This window comes from Argentina anserina, chromosome 2, assembly GCF_933775445.1.
Source record: "Argentina anserina chromosome 2, drPotAnse1.1, whole genome shotgun sequence".
Taxonomy (NCBI): domain Eukaryota; kingdom Viridiplantae; phylum Streptophyta; class Magnoliopsida; order Rosales; family Rosaceae; genus Argentina; species Argentina anserina.
Window position 1 is genome coordinate 3,189,435 of NC_065873.1, and position 17,841 is coordinate 3,207,275.

The 17,841-nt window shown below is 39.9% G+C and overlaps 1 protein-coding gene across 1 annotated transcript; it reads left to right on the forward strand.

Moving 5' to 3' along the window:
• The first annotated feature begins 1,315 nt into the window (after positions 1–1,315).
• LOC126783373 (uncharacterized protein At4g06744-like) lies at positions 1,316–3,110 on the forward strand. The gene is made up of 2 exons (XM_050508829.1): positions 1,316–2,057; positions 2,330–3,110. The coding sequence occupies exons 1-2, from the start codon at positions 1,316–1,318 to the stop codon at positions 2,818–2,820; spliced, it is 1,233 nt and encodes a 410-aa protein (XP_050364786.1). The 3' UTR covers positions 2,821–3,110.
• The last annotated feature ends 14,731 nt before the right edge of the window (positions 3,111–17,841 follow it).

Consider the following 17,841-nt stretch of genomic DNA (forward strand, 5'->3'; position numbering starts at 1 on the left):
GACCCGACCGATACCAGTGGGTTGAAGGTTTACCTCAAGAACCAATAAAATAATTCATATATATATATATATATATATATGCTCTGTGCTTAAAGAGAAAGAGAAAAGTTGGCGCTAGGTCCCTGCTTGAGACGTGTAACATGTGGAACTGTCGATTGTATTAGTTTAAGCCACATACATGAACATATTTAAGAAAGGACTAAAATATTTATATTGATTTCTACAGACTTGAAAAACTTTTTATACCTTTTAGCATGGTCATTGGCTTTAATAATCACTACCCAGGTATGGTCAAGCTCTTGGTTTCTTCTTTCCAGGAAAGAGAATTGCATTATTGCTGTGGATAAGACTTGGATCCTTGTGAGTCAAGGTATTGTAGTCCCGGAAATGTGAAGGTGAGAAATCATTAACCAATCATAACATGATGATACATTGATACAGGGTACCTACATAAGACCTAAATTAAGTTTCTAGCTCGGTGGAATTTGCAATTGTATCAACGCTTGTTAAGGTATCACTTGTACGTTGTCTTTTCTGTTCATAAATAATGATCTCAAACTCTCAATGGCCATAGTTTCGCTTGGTGGTGGTTGTAGGGTTGACAACGGAGATGCAATTGTGATGAGCTAATGAACATCTTATATCAGTTGTCATGTCGTGGATGATATACTCGTTTTGTAAGTACGAGAGATCACGAGTTCGACTCACAAATATTAATTATACTTTTTTAGTTGTAAGTGTATTAACGTGCAGATAATTAGTGTTAAAAATACTAATAATAAAAAATATCACTAATTTGATCATTGTATCGACAAGAAAATGCTAAAAAGTGCAGATAATTAGGATCATTAGCTCCATCTGCTAATTATCATTATCTCCTCCTGGCTGTGTTGCCGAATGAGTGATTTGCCGGATTATCGTTATGTCATTTTATGGAATCAAAGTCGGGGCGAAAGGCTAAGTGTGCATCTGGCCTACAATCATCTTTAATGTTTCATGTGTTGTACGTACGATGCCTTTCTTTTCTGTTCTCTTTAAGCATCGAATCTCCTCTGCACATATATATTTTCCAGTTTCCACTAAAAAAAACTGTTTATTTATCCTAACCTGAACGCGCCAAAAAAAACTAAAGCAAAGCAAAAAAGACGTAAAAAGAAAACTAAAGCAAATTCATAATGCAACGAATGAGGGTCCAGTCGAAATAGTGAGTCTCGACTCTTGATCACTCTCTCTCCCCACAAGTCTACGTACCTTAGTTTCCCTTCTCTATATATAGTGTTACATATTGATGTCTATAATTGTAAACCAAGACAAGATGAGTTCCAACATTTCTATTTTTACTTCGATTTTGCTTTCAATCTGTTTCCTCCATGTATTTTTGCAACATGATAGAGTTGAAGCTCAACCGGGCGGCTTTGCAAGCCCTCGAATTCGAAATGCCTTCAATGTGATTCAAAACTTCAAGTCCAAAATCCAGAGTGACCCCAAAAACGTCACAGGAACATGGGTGGGCAATGATGTATGCAAATACAAGGGCTTTCTCTGTGCAGTTGTTCCGGACTTCAAGCAGAAAAGCGTCATCGGAGTCGACTTCAATGGCTTCTTGTTTGGCGGCAAACGCTCCATCCTCCCCCTCGATGGCTTCATCGACAAGTTAGTCGACTTGGTCTTCTTTTATGCAAACTCTAATAACTTCACGGGGACAGTCCCGAATGGAACAGCCCAGCATCGATTCTTTTATGAGCTCGACCTGAGCAACAACAAGCTCTCTGGGGTGTTCCCAAATGAAGTTCTTGCTGCCTCGAAATTGACTTTCTTGGATCTCCGTTTCAACACTTTTAGAAACACTATCCCTCCCAAGGTGTTTAACCTAGACGTTGACGTACTCTTCCTCAACAACAATAATCTTGTTCAGAAGATCCCTAGTTCTCTTGGCTCGACTCCAGCCCATTATATTACTTTTTCTAACAACAAATTTTCCGGTTCAATCCCGAGAAGCATTGGCAAAGCAGCAAACACTCTTTATGAGGTTCTCTTCCTGAAGAACAGCCTTTCAGGTATAACAATAATAGTATGTAATTCTCTAATGCTTCTCTTTCGCTACATGTTTCGAAATTATGCAATACTATTTCAAATTTTATTTTCCCTAGAGGCTAATGCTGAATTTACGTATGTGTCGGTGTACATATATATGAGCGTTTTTCTGCAAAACACGATTGTGTCGTATATAGTTGATTTGGACCTACGTACTATTTGCATTTTAATTTGTACGTCACACACACTACCGGCCCCTATGCTTTCAGATTTGATAATCTTACTTTGCATGTAGGATGTTTACCAATGGAAATAGGGAACTTGAAGAAGTCCACCGTGTTTGATGTCAGCTTCAACCAGTTAACGGGTCCGATACCACTATCATTTGGTTGCATGTCCAAAATGCAGCTTATGAACTTGGCCAACAACAAGTTCTATGGGGCAGTGCCTGAGTCGGTTTGCCAGTTGCCAAATTTAGCGAAGCTGACATTGGCCAAAAACTATTTCACCCAGGTCGGACCAAAATGCAGGAAGTTGATAAAGAAAGGAATTCTTGATATCAAGGTGAACTGCATTTCGGATCTTCCGAATCAGAGATCGAAGGCTGATTGTGCTAATTTCTTCTCCAAACCCAGAATATGTCCCAATGCGAGGTCCTTGACTTTCATTCCTTGTAAAGCAAGGTCTTCAAGTACTGTAAATGATGAGGATAAATCTGATGATGGTCCTCAAACAAAAGCTCCAGCCCCGCTATCTTATCGTACCCTTGAACCGCATGGGCTATGATTTTCATGTCTTAATTAGGGCTCCATCGTTTGCTTCAATTGGATTTTCTAACTAAATAAAGCGTCCTGATGAGGCCTCCTTATATTAATTGCACGTACCTGGTCAAGTGATTCGGAGAAACGAACAGTTCAATGTTGCAGCTCAGTTCGTAGTCGATGCCCACTCTTTTGTGTCACCATGCCATTTAGAATGCTTCTACTTTAGCTGTTTTTGACGAGTCATGATGGATCATATTCTCTACTATTATGCATTTGTTTTGTGTGATTCTTTTGTGTAATGTACTAGCTAGCTAGCTAGCTAAATGGTTTGTGTGAATAATGAGACTGGTTGTAGTCCTAATCAACTAGTTACTCTTCTATGATAGCGAACCAACTCAATTTAAAATTAACCAAAATAGTAATAAATAGAAGAACGCACCCAAGTCCTGAACTGGTCTGACCGTCTGAGTGCATGTTAAGAGAGTTCGAACGTGAACCGTACCCTAATCCCAAACTTCGGAACATATAATTAGGTTTTCCGGAGAAAAGAGTACGTGAAGGTTTATGTCTTTCTGAGGCATCGAAGGCCATGATATAGAATTGTTGGAAATACGTACTAGTTGCATCTCTCAAAAATTATATCAATGATCAATGATATATATATATATATATATATATATATATAGTCCACTTCTAGAAAAGAGTCTCGCTTTGAAATTAAAGTGTGGAGTTCTTTATTTGACTAATTTTCGGACATTTTTCACATCTATATCATTTAGTAGTTAGGTATGTATGTGTAGATCATCTATACAAAATGTCATTTAATTTGGTGATCATTTAAGCTTTCACAATTGTGATTTACAAGAATGGTTCTAATTAGACAAACTCGGTTGGTTCATAAATTTAATAATGTTTTGATACCTTAACGATCACCAAATTTGTTGAAATTTTGTATGGATGATCTAGAAATACTTATATCTAACTACTGAATGGTAGAGATGTGAAAAAATGACCGAAAAATTAATCAAATAAGGAACTCTGTACTTTAATTTCAAAGCGGGACTCCGCTCTGAAAGGGAACTGCACACACACACACACACATATATAATGGTGCGAACGTCTGCAAACCCGAAAAAGTGCGGATGTCATTCTTCTCGGTTGCGCTCCTCTTGTCGGATTGAGACCATAGGCATCCCAGAAGATGTCTCATCGAAGATGGAAGCCAATTCAATCGAGGTTTGAGGGTTCTAGGCAGCAACTTTGATTGAAACTTCAAATCGGTGGAAAGCCAATCATAAACTAGTAATTAATTGGAGACTCTACTATCAAGAAGAAGCTTCATGTAGAGGCCTGGACACCGTTCGGCAAGAGAGGTGCCGTTGTCGGACTGTGATGAATGAGATAACAAATATGTCCACGCTTTAGGGGAGTTACAGACGTCCTCTTTAGAACGGTCCTATATATATATATATATATATATAAATTAAGCAGTAAGGTTACATATTTGTACGTTAGTACGTGTTGTTAAGTAGGGCAAGGTACATTACGGTTTTATTAATCAATATCAAAAACAATTCTGGTCTAAGTCCTTAAGATCTTATTATACACAGTTTGAGGTGAGATAATTAGATCCAAATCCCCTTTTGAGATCAAATTAACCTTACCATCATTACCATGCAGTCAGCACAATCAAATTAATTATAGACTCAATCACCCTCAGTAGACGCACGTACAGAAAATGTCTGTGAATCCTGAGTCAATTGGAAACCATTTTTTGTTAGGGTGTTTCCAAATGTACTCGGTAAATTTCTAACTAGACTCAACAAATTAAAAAACTGATTTTATCCTCGTATGAAAGGACATTTCATTGTTTAACATGATAATAACAAAAAAAACCAATAAAATCTGCAAATGCAGTGTTTGTTCGAGCATAACCCAGAACCTGTTCATTCAATTGCTTCAAGGCTTTAATATCTCTCTATTGCTTCAAGGTTTAATATCGATGTTGTTGGGAGTGCAATTATGCATTCATTTTGTATATTTATGAATTAAAACCGCAAAGCTTTCTTTAATTAGAAGACACTTATTTCATATCCATGAGGAAGAATTATGGTTGAGTGATTGCTTCCTTTTCTATGTACTTGTACTAACAGATTTTAGATTAAGAGATAACCAAATCATCCAACGAGTCGAAGCATTTAATCAAATATCTAAGCATCTTTTAGAGTTTAGATTGATCAAATCTCTCATAAGCAATTTCAATTCAGTGTTGAAACCGGATTTTTTTTTTGGTAAAATAAAACCACACAATGAAAAGAAAATATATGTTCCTTCTGGAGGTTGGAAGATTGGGGAGTCTAAATACTCGTAGGCTTCCAATAGCCTTGTGCGGAGCGGAAGATAAAGCAAATTTTGAGGAAGTTGAAATAAAATTGAAGTCTTCGGGGCGGGTCTCAAAAGGATGAATTCTAATCAATTATAGAGGGCCGAGACCAACTCAACCTCAACTACTTGGCTACAAGACCTCTATAAATAAAGACTTCCTCTACTGTCAAAGAAAAAAGGAGGACGGAAAAGAAGACGCAGAAGAAAGAACAAGGAGAGCAAGGAGAAAACATAGTCGAAGCCCTGTCGAAGAACATCCAAAGCTTGATGCCCACTGAAAAGGTTGAGACCCTCTCCTACTCCGCTATACTCAAAAGCTTCTCAGCGATGCCACAAGAAAATTATAATTCCGGGCAGGATGATCATAATGAAATTCTCTATCAAAGCCATGTTCTTTCGTCACCACAGCCAAACACATGTCTCAGACGACAGACGATATGTTCTCCTGAAATACCAAGTCACATATTGTCCAAACAACAAACCAAAGGCCTCGGCCTCTGCCCCAACTCCCAGAAGTCTCATATAAAATAATAAAATGACCCTGACAATTAAAACATAGCCCTGTGGCTGCTGTGAGATTATGTCACCTATACAAAATAAAAAAGAGGGGCCGTGGAGTTGACAATATGAAGTATGGCACAAAGCAAAACTAAAAGACTACAATAAACATGAATGGTGACGGAGACCATATGTATGAATGCTATTTGAGCTACACATGCATAAAACAAAATATCTTGATTATGAATTGCTTGAGACAACAAAACAAAAAGGCTGTGAAGAGGTGCTACCAAAGTTAAAATTCTTATCCTTGGCGGTGCTATTATATTCCAGGAAACTTCAATCAAATTGAATGAGATAAATGGGTGAAAGCTTGATGTAATTTAATGAGAAAAATTCACTAATGGTCCATGAAATCTTATGATATGGTCAGTTTGATACCTTTAAAATTGATCTCTCAACTCCTGCTTTGTTATCAACTAGATCCATCTAACCAAATTCCGTCACTTTTTCGTTAATTTCATGATGTGGATCATGCATGAGCCCCTATAAAATGGGCAAATGATGTTTGTAACCCTTAGTCTCGATCGAAATCAACTTATTGCCAAATTTAGAGTTGACAAAATGAGTTTAGAATTGAGAAAATGAGAATCCGTTGAGAGAGATATTAAATGGAAACAAGTTTAAGTCTTCATTCTTAGTAATATGTCTAATTTACCCCTTTTTGTGGGAGCCCACACATGATCCATGTCATGAAATTAACAAAACAATAACGAAATTTGGTTGGATGGATCTAGTTGACGGTAAAACAGGAGTTGAGAGATTATTTTGATCAATTTTAAAGGTTAGAGATAAAACTGAATATGTCATAAGAGTTCAGAACCATTGGTGAATTTTTCTCTAATTTAATTCAATCAATAAAGAAGAAAAGCAAAGAGCTCAGTGTATACCTATACCAAAATTCAGCAAAGAAGTACTACAGGGGTTTCTCTGGGGCATTTTGTCGAACAGGTGGTGGGCATCATTTTGCATCTCTACAAATTGAAGGCAAGTAGGCAACAACTCAGACCATTCTCTTTCACTTGAAGAGGATAAGACGAACAACCTCAGTTTGGTGTTTTTAGGAATGCATCCCGAGCAAAAGAAAGATGGAGAAGCTCGCCATTTTTATGTGCCTCTGCAATTTTGCCCCCAAGCTATTTGTGTTGTCTTTGCACAAAGCTCACTAGGCTCGCATTGATCAATATTGGAACCCCCAGAGTCATCCAACAGAGAAGAACCAAACTGAAGACTTCAATTTTGCTGTGCACAAAGCCAAAATGCAAAGTGGGAGTTGTCTTCACCTATTTACCTTCATAAGGAAGCAACAAGGCCGTATAGGCTTCAATGAGTGAAGAGTTATGTTCTGATGAAAACCCAACCCGAGATGACTTTCGAACTTCAAATCTATTTTGATTGTGAACTTCAACTCAAGCCATGAGAGGAATGTGGAGCTTGGTTCAATTAATCATTGTGGAAATTGCTGCAAAAGTTCTCCTTGGCATTTCAACGAACAGGTGTTGGGCGTCACGGTACTGTTCTACTCTAGAATTCAAGATTGCAACTTCTCTTCTCTTGAATGTTAGGGCTCCAAATTTCATGCTCTGAAATGGCACCACCTCGGCATCACGTCTTGGTTGTGGCTTTTGTTCAATTTAGAAGAAGGAAACAGAGGAAGTGAAGAATGTGGGAATGAAGTCTGGCGTAAAAGAGAGGAGGAAACAATTAGTGTAAAATAATGACTTTAGCTAGAGAGAGAAGCTCTGCCTTCTCACTAGAAACTCTTCCTTCCCCTATTATCCCAGCCTTCCTTTACCGTTCCACAACCCCATAGATCTCAAAGACTACCCATTTCCCTTTTCTATCCATAGTTCTCACAATCCTTTTCCCTTGTTCCTTCTTCTGTGTTTTTACTGGAGGTGGTGCTTGTTCTTTTGAGCTGTACTTGATCTACTGGTTAATTCTTTCTCAGTTGGTTAGATCATACCTACTCTGTTGTGAGTATTTATTGAGCTTGTCTCATTTTAAAGCCATTATGGCTTCTAGTTCAAGAGATGTTGATGAGATCCCTTATGGAGATGATGATATCATCGAAGCTATGGCTTGTAGTTTCGAAGAGAGCGCTGACTTCCTGGATTTGGAGAGTGGTATCTGCCTATTGGGAACATTGATTGCTGATGAGGAACCAAGCTTGGGAGGTACCAAGGCCACTTTGACTGGTAAGTGGAAGACTCTTGGACAGATTCGCATTATCAGAGTCAAGAAGAACACTTATTCGATCACTGTGGGTTCTGAGAAGTTGGCTGCGAAGCTTATTGATGACAGCCCCTGGGATGTTCGGGGGTTATGCTTCTCAGTCCGCATATGGCCTCGATCTTTGCCTTTGGAGGAGGTGAATACCGCAAGGGCGACTTTCTGGATACAAGCTCATGGTATTCCTCCTGAGTTGATGAAAGAAACTAATGGCAGGAAGTTAGGAAACATGCTGGGTTCTGTATTGGATATTGAGGATCCTGTTGTGGTTGGAAACAGGGGCTACTTAAGAATCAGAGTGGACTTTGATGCTTCCCGTCCACTGGCTACGTTCATTAATTTCCCACGTAGGTATGCAGCTCCAATGAAGATCTATCTCAGGTATGAGAAGCTTAAGAAATTCTGTTTTAAGTGCGGTAGATTGGGCCATCTAAAGTTGGGGTGTAGATATAGTGTTCATCCACTAATATTAAAGTTGGGAGTAGTATACAATGGATCTTTAGTTGCTGAGCCTCCAACCAAGCCATTTTCAACTCAATCCAGTTTTCCATTGGAGTATCCCTATGCTCCAAACTTCGGAGTTTTTCGTCGGAAGGTGAATGACAGGGAAAAAGTTGGTGATCGGCGCGTGTGCGAGAGTGTACCTGGGAACATGTGTGAGAGGGCACACTCTTCAACTCCTGATGGAGATGATACTGGTCATTTTCAAAATAGTGGGGCCAGTAGATACACAACGGTAGTGGTTCCTCGACCTATACCTCCCCAACGGGTAGGCCCATGTTGGTATGACCCTAATGCACATGGGTCATTGTATCGAAATGGGAGTCTGACTAGAGCATTCGGTGGAATTAAATTACAAGATGGTAAATGGGTTGACCCGGAAGTTATTCCTCCGTGGGTATTTGATACTCGCTCTGAATACTTCCATAAAAATCCTTTTTATCCCAGGCCCACTGAGTTGGATTTTGAGTTAGAAGTGGAGGAGCTGGGGCTAGGCATCAACGGTTCTAGTTTATCACAGCTTGAAAAAGTTGCGCCTCCAGTGATTACTGCTGCTCTCCCTTGTATTACTTCGGATGTAGCATGATACTCCTTCTATCATTCCTGATCTTTTGACTGCATCTCCTAGATCTTCTACTAGGAAGAGGAAACCAAAGAAACGCTTGGGGGAGGATGGAGAAGAAAAGAAGAAAAGAAAGATTAGTCTTTCTCCGGGTCTGCGACTATCGAAAAGTACTGGTGGTAGAGGCAGGGGGAGGAAGAGCACTGGCCATGGTAGAGGTAGGTCTGTTACTGATTGTGATAATTCTACTTTTGTTGGAGATGAAGATACGAGGGAAGTAACCACCCCTTATGGTCGTGGCGGCTGGCCATCTACAGCCGCATCCACTCGATGAGTTTTCTCTCCTGGAACTGTCAAGGACTCGGACCAGACTTGACAATTCAAGCTCTCCGAGACATGATTGGTACACATGACCCGGGTATCATTTTTCTCTCGGAGACACACAACAAAGATGAATATGTCCATTCTACTCGTAATAAGATGGGTTTTAGTGAGTATTTTATTGTTCCTCCGGTGGGTACTGCTGGGGGTTTAAGTTTGTGGTGGAGACCGAATTATAAGGTTGACATTGTTGATTTCTCAAAGTTTTTTATTGACTCTATGGTGACTCTTCCTGGTGGTACAAAAAAGGTTAGGATGACCTGGTTTTATGGGCCACCATATGCTGGTGATAAAGAGGTCTTCTGGGATACCTGGTCTATTATGGATCATGATGAATCCATTGCTTGGTGTGTGATTGGTGACTTGAATAAAATTGCAGCCTCCTATGAGCGGGAGGGCGGAAATGTATGGGTTCATGGTAGACATAACTTTCTTAGAAGATTTATGAATGGTAATGCTTTGCTTGATATTGGTTACAAGGGTTCCCGTTATACATGGAGTAGGAAAGAGGTGTTGTTATAAGCGCCTTTAGATCTTAATAGTTATTTGCGATATAAGCAAAGAAGAGTAAACAGAAACACACCAAAGTTATAGTGGTTCAGCTGAAGCCTACCTCCACTGTGATCTCTCTTGAGAGATTTACTAGTACTGAAGAATTTAGGTACAAGTACTTATTGCAGACCTTAACCCCTCCCTGTCTAGCTCCTATCTCTCTATCACCCTTAGCTCTCCCTTTAGGATTTCTGTCTCTCTGTCTAAAAACCTCCCTGCAGCCCTATTTATATCAATAGGGGCTGCTTAATACAATATGGACTAGGATTACTAAACCTAACACAAATCCTAATAGAATAATGGAAGATATACTCTCCTAAAACATATAGAAAAGCTGTGCTAACTTATTTCCTTTCTAAACCTGGATTTGATTACTGAATCCTAACTCCAACATGCATCAACGAGCCAAAAACACAACAAGAGGGTGGTGTGGTCGTTTTGCAAGAAAGGCTTGATCGAGCTTTACTTAATGAGGAGTGGATGATGAACTGGCCGAGCTCTTTTCTAACTCATTTGGCCAGGATTGGGTCAGACCATAATCCCATCCTCTTGTCTATGGAGGCACTTTCTATTAGAAGAAAACAGTCATTCAAGTTTGAAGCCAGTTGGGCTGATGAAGAGGAGCCCAAGGATATTGTAAAGAAGTGTTGGAAGCCTATTACTACCTACCCTGGCATTTATCAATGGGTTGTTAATTTAAGATTGTGTAGTTATGGTCTACGGGCTTGGAGCAAAACCTTATTTCCCAACTATAACAAATCTGATATTCGGAGATGTATGACCCAGTTGGATGATTTACAGACTACTGATCCGTTTGATAGTACTGGTGAGCAAGGGGCTATTTCGGAAAAGCTGAGTACTTTATGGGCAAAAGAGGAGAAGTACTGGCACCAACGATCTAGAGTTAAATGGCTGAAAACTGGAGACTCAAATACTAGATTCTTTCACCTTTCTACTCTTCATCGTCGGCAACGAAATCGTATTATTAAGATCCAGAATGATGTTGATAATTGGCTAGTTGGGGATGGTCAGATCAGAGGTGAGTTTGAGCAGCAATTTCAGTTGATTTTTACTAGTGGGGGTAGTAGGGATTGGGGGGATTCCCAATCTGGAGTGTCTCCGATTGTTACCCCAGAGATGAATCTTGATCTTTGTCGATCTGTTACCCTTGAGGAGGTGAAGCTGGCTGCTTTTCAGCTTGGAGCACTCAAGGCTCCAGGACCGGATGGCTTCCCAGGTATTTTTTATCACAAGTATTGGGAGATAGTTAAAGAAATTGTTTGTAGTACTTCTAGGGATTTTACTGCTGGTCGTGTTTCTCTCCAAGATATTAACCAGACTCAAATTGTGCTCATCCCGAAGATTGAAAATCCGGAAAGGACTACTCACTTCCGGCCTATCAATTTGTGTAACAACTCTTACAAAATTCTCTCCAAGCTCTTGTCCAACAGATTAAAGCCATATTTATCTCAGATTATTTCCCCACACCAAAATGCTTTTGTTCCTGAAAGATTGATACAAGACAATATTTTGTTGGCACATGAGGGGTTTCATTACTTGAGAATGAGAAGCGATGGTGATAAACAGGAGATGGGGTTGAAGCTTGACATGAATAAGGCGTATGATAGGGTGGAGTGGGATTTTCTTGAAGCTGTATTGGTCCGTTTTGGTTTCTCTTGTGAGTGGATTGCTCTCATTATGGCTTGTATTACTACAGTCTCGTTCTCTATTGTGCTAAATGGATATCCTGGCAAGTTTTTCTTTCCTAGCCGAGGGCTTAGGCAGGGAGATCCACTCTCCCCCTACCTTTTCTTGTTGATTAGTGAGGTTCTTTCCCTCAGACTTACTAAAGCTGTGAGGGAGAAACTCATTATTGGTGTAAAACTCACCCCCACTTGTCCTCCTTTATCCCATCTCTTTTTTGCTGATGATTCCTTGTTTTTCATGAAAGTTACTCTGCTGAATTGTACCAGGCTCTCAAAGTTATTTGTAGAGTACTGTAGAGCTTCTGGTCAAGTGATTAGTGTGGAGAAGTCTAGCATCTATTTTACACTCAACACCCCTGTTCAAATGAGGAGATTAATGTGTCTTATTCTTGGTATTAGTGGTACTTCTTCTCCTGGAATTTATTTGGGATTACCTACTATATGGGCTAGATCCAAAAATGGTGCTTTGGCTTATATTAAAGATCGACTGAGGGGGAAGATTGAAGGGTGGAAACAAAAAATACTATCTCATGCAGGGAAGGAAATACTGATTAAATCAGTGGCTCTGGCTGTTCTTACATATCCCATGTCATGTTTTAGATTTCCCAAAGGTATTTGTGACGATATGAACTCTATTTTTGGGAAATTCTGGTGGGGGAAGAGTGGCTGTGACAAGAGTATTCATTGGAAGAGCTGGCAATACTTGTGTATGTCTAAGGAAAAAGGGGGGTTGGGTTTTAGAGACCTTCATCAATTTAACCTAGCTCTAGTGGCTAAGCAGGCTTGGAGACTCATCACCGAACCTGACTCTCTATGGGCTCAAGTTATGAAGGCTAGATATTTTCCGAAGTGCTCTTTTTTATAGGCCAAGAAAGGATATCGTGCTTCATGGGGATGGTCGAGTTTGATTGAGGCAAGAGATTTTGTGGCTAATAATGGTCATTGGCAGATTATTAATGGCTCTTCTGTTAATATATGGAGAGATAGGTGGATTCCTCTTATGTCCTCCACCGGGGGAGTGTCTCATGTTCTACCTATTGGACCAATTCCTTCAGAAGTTCCCTTACTTGTTAATGATTTGATTAATTGGGGTAATCGATCTTGGAGGTTGGATGAGATTACTGAGTACCTACAACCGGAGCTGAAAAATCGTATTCTTCATATTCCTATTGGGAGAGGGGTTGGCAGAGACAAATTCATTTGGCCACTTACTAAGAATGGTGCCTTCACTGTTAAGAGTGCCTATCATCATCTCCATCTTATTTCCAATACTTATGATGCTAATAAGAGTCATTCCTCTCACATCATCAACAAAGCAACATGGAAGACTATTTGGAAAATGCCCACTCTCCCAAAGATTAGACATTTTCTCTGGAGGGCTATCAACTGTGCTACCCCTACTTTTCTCAACCTATCAATCAAAATGAAATCCAACCCCAAGTGCCCTGTGTGTGGTGGTGAAGATGAATCAATTGAACATGCTCTTTTATTATGTCCGTGGGTCAAGTTAGTGTGGTTTGGTTCCCCATTGGGTATGAAGATCAATATGCAAGCCATTACTACATTTGATTGTTGGTTATTACATAACTATCAATCATATAAGAGTAAGGAGGATCGTGATTGGGCTCTTACCATGATCAGCTTCATTTGTTGGTTTATATGGAAAGCTAGGTGCCGTTTTGTCTACAGGGCCACTCCATGTTCCCCTGAACTTGTGATTTCTCTTAGCTCATATGCTGCCTTTGAGTTTCTGAGTACCAAAATTCATATCCCTGCATCTATGATTACTTTCTCTGAATCTCCAACCCTCCCTGGTACAGTTGTGGTGTGTACTGATGCTTGTTGGGTAGATGAATTGAAAGGTGGTGTTGGGGTTGTGATATTTGATCATTTGGGTCATCATTTGGGGGGTTTAGCTGTTGTTTTGAAGGCAGAGAACGCTGAGATTGCTGAAGCCCGTGCTGTCTTGACTGGTGTGGATCTTGCCTTACAAAGAGGCTATAAATCAGTGAGATTCCGCTCTGATTCTCAGAATGTTATATCTGAGTTGCAGACAAATCGCACTTGTATTAATTGGAAAACATCAATCATCATGGAAGAAATTACCTGGAGGTGCCGGTTTTTTGATCGGATTGATTGGGAATGGATTCCCCGAGAAGCTAATCACGCTGCACATGAGGCAGCCAAGCTTGGTTTTCGGACGGTGGGTCTTCGCTGCTGGTCGGAGACTCCCCCACCGTCTCTAACAATGGTACTGAGAAACGATGGACTCCCCTGTCCTCACTGATTTTTTTTGTGTCGGAGCATATGCTCCTCTTTTTGTGCGTTGCTTGTCCTGCTTCCTCTCTCATCTGTTGAGCTGAGAATTGGACAATAATGCTTACTGGTTATTTGTAATGGGCTACAGCTTATGGCTGAACCTCTGTTTGGGCGTTTGCCCCTTTTCTTGTCTTTGAATTTTCAGCTTTAACCAAAAAAAAAGAGAGGAGGAAGAAAAAAAAATGTTATTGGGCCTTCATCAGTTTGAGCTGTTAAATCACTTACGGCAAGCACATGCTTATAAAATGGGCCATTCGTCAAAATTCTAAGCCGTATTCAGATTTATTCGAGTGCGGACCAAAGTCAAGAAGCGCATCTTATATTTTAGTTCAAAGACATGTGTGTTCACATCGGTTACTCGAAGTTAGATTTTGCAACAAAAAGGAGCGAGACCTAAATAAATAAATAAATGTGTCAAAATATAACGACACAAAATTCTGTTATGAACTACGGTCGATTTGATCTCTCAAAAGGGATACATTAGCAATCTAGCGACCCATTAGATGCAATCACATATCTCAAATCAAATCCCTGACGCTGCTAGTCAAATTCATCAAGCACAAGAAAAATCAAAACATTCCAGAAATGCTTGAGGGCTTTAAACCCTCACAAATGCCTCAAACACTAATTCCAAGTAAATGGGTCACCCACCCATTAGAATCCCAAAATCCCGGAACTACATATGGTTTGATCCCACAAGGTATGTACTATGTAGGCAATTTAAAGTCAAATAATCTAGATGCAACCGCATATAAACGCTATTCCAAATTCAAAATCAAAGTCATCCATTGAGTCATTCACTCATTGGATCTTAAACTATGAATGACTTGATCCCTCTAGGGTACATAAGCAACCCATCATAATTCAGGTGTAGCTACAAAAACATACAAACTCATATCAGTTTCTTTATAAGTGGAATCAAAGAGTGTTCCATTGTAACAAGTGATTGTAACTAAGAGACATATTTTGTCTTAAATAGCTCGAACTCGAAATAATTATACTCTAGTCTATTAGATGATAAGAGTGAAATTACGTTGGGTGATATTTTACACTTTTGTGCAATGTGATATTTTTGCCCGACTACATTTAAATCAAAGCAAAACATTGCTTATGTATCATCAATGTTGGGTATTTTTTTTTTCTGCATTTGATACAAGAGGGAGGCGGGTATGATTTAAAACTAACAAATGGGTGTTATTAGAAAGCCGCTGGGTGTAGTTAGTAATTGAGTGGGTGCAAAAAGTTTGTTAGGTTTAGTTAGAAATTTTCTAAGTACATTTAGAAGCACATTTTTCGTTATTATGTTTATATTTGATAATTATTCGCTATTTCGAAATTTTAAACTTGTCCAAAGTTTTGCAAAATTAATTAGTGAAAAGAGAGTTTGAGAAATGAACTTCTCATAGTGCATAAAACTTCAAAGTTCAAACCTCTACAATGAGGTTGTTAAAGTGACGATGACTGCCACTACACAAACACACTGGTAGGTTTTTGATCGATCATCATGAATACATTATATGTACATTGGATCTTTATTTTATTTATTTTGCAGTTTTTATATATTCTAAGTCTTGGATCGATTTGCATTTGTCCAACTGTCATCAAAGTACGTACGATTATTAATATAGCTACATTGATATTTTAATTTGCCAACACTTTTCACACTACCTATATGGTAATTCATGAGCAAGTATTACGGTCTAAATTTCACTCATGAAAAATCAGATTGGCGCAGATTTGATAGATGCTTTGGCGGGATCCTTCCAATCTGTGCCTTCATCGGAGTGAGGGGAATCGTATTTGTTCGTTGTGGTTCTCAATTATGTAACCTTTGGCAATACTTCCAATTTTAACTTATAATTTTTTTGGTTTTGTTTTCTTCTCTATTATATGTACATTATTTCGTTTCCATACTTTTGAGATAGTGCACTTGTGTGTTGGATATCTGCCTACCTATTGATTATGATTTATGTATTTATGTTCCACATAGATGTAGCCGTGCGATAGATATTCTCAAGTTTATCATTACCAAATACACCAAACACACGTGCAAGATAAAAAATTTCCAAGTTTTTTTTTAAAGAAATAAGATAGCGTCATATATATTAATAACCTCAAGTAGGAATACAACTTGAATATAGAACGTCCTCACGATCTACGATAGAAGTGAACTATGTAAAACCCTATAAACCAAGGAAACCCTAAACTAAGGAAATCTCTAAGTTGTAAGCCACAAAAATTGCTCAAACCATGCATATAACCAAGACATGGCAGGAAAAACCTTAACAACTTTATTTGCCACTACTAGGACGACCCTACGTAGAGGGGGCTACCCTAAGGACACTAAAAATCTTAATTAGAGGCTAATGCCCTAAGCTAAAACAAATGCCCTAAACCCAATAGTAGACCTAGCTAAAAAACTAAAAAGCAACAAAATCCACAAGGCCAAATGCAAGAGAAAGCCCATAGCCAAAGCCGGCCCAACCCAAATCAGCAGCCCCACCAAACAGCGACCCGCCGCCCTGCGTAAACACCACCAACCACCATCCCACCACCATCATGCTACCCCAAATTGACGTCTTTGACATGAACCACGCACAGATAGCCAGGAGGCTCCAAGATGCAAGCACAACAACGCCACCTGCCATAAAGTCGATCACCACAAAGCATTGGAACCACAATGCCGAGAAGGAAACTAGGCAAATTGAAACCCGAGATTTGACTTGACCTACCAAAACAAAGGGAAGAGCAGGGGCATCCCGTATGACATCAACCCATCATCAGCAAAGACAGAACCCATGCTAGCGATGGCTACCACTGGACGAGAAAGAGAAAGAGGGGGATGGGTTCCTTCTTAGGGAGAAACTAGCGCGGCTAGGGTTTCTGAGAGATATAGTACTTAACTTGTACGTTTGACAATATATATTGTCTATAAGATTCTCACATAAAATATTTTCCAAGTTAATAGCTAGATTTACCAGGCCAGTGACTTGGAATTCATTAGTACGTACTACTTTGTAAAAAATGTTTTTAGAGAATCATTGTTGCTGTAATACCCGATTTTTCAGAATAATTTATTGGATTGTTTAAATTTTATAAAGTTTGTGAAATTCATTAAACAATATTTGGTTGCTTGCGACGTTGTAAATCGAAAACGGAAACGTTATCGGAACTTTTATTTAGAAAAACGTTACGTTTCCGCAACTTGAGAATCGATTTTTACTCCGTCGCACGTTTGTGAAAACTTCCTTCACGAAAGTTGTAGAGCTCGTCAACACGAGTTCGTGGACATGTCACGCGTTCTAATCGGACGTCGTACGTGAAAGATATTAACAATGGAAGTAGTTTCCGATTTTGGAAACGAGTATAAAAAGGTAATTAATGGAGCTAGGGTTTCCATTTCTGGAAACCCTCACCCCGCGCCTCCCTTTCCCCTTTTTTCTCTTCTCTCTCTTCCTCCTCGAGCTCTCTCCCTCCCTCACTGTCCTCGCCAGCGATCTCCTTCACCGGCCATCTGTGTCTCTCACCGCCACGCTCAAAAGCACCGCGCGACCCTCCGCAGTCGACGCCGAGCTCGACACGCCGTCCCACGCCACGCCAGATCTCCACAAGAAACTGCCTCCGTCCTAGGCGCATCCCCGGCGAATCTCCGGTGCATCCAAGGCACGATTAGGGTAAGGATTTGCTTGATTTGTTGGTGGTTGTGCTTTGTGTGTGGATTTGTGGCGTTTTGAGGGTGGATCGGAGGAGGAGGAGCGGAAGAGGAGGGGGGGAGATACCGCCGCCTTAGGCGGCGCGTGAAGGGCATGGAGGTAGCCTAGAGGCGGTCTGAGATCGTAGGAGGGTA

Coding starts and splice junctions, on each gene's coding strand:
- LOC126783373 (XM_050508829.1), top strand. CDS start 1,316: ATGAGTTCCAACATTTCTATTTTTACTTCGATTTTGCTTTCAATCTGT. Junction 2,058..2,329: donor CCTGAAGAACAGCCTTTCAG/GTATAACAATAA, acceptor CTTTGCATGTAG/GATGTTTACCAATGGAAATA.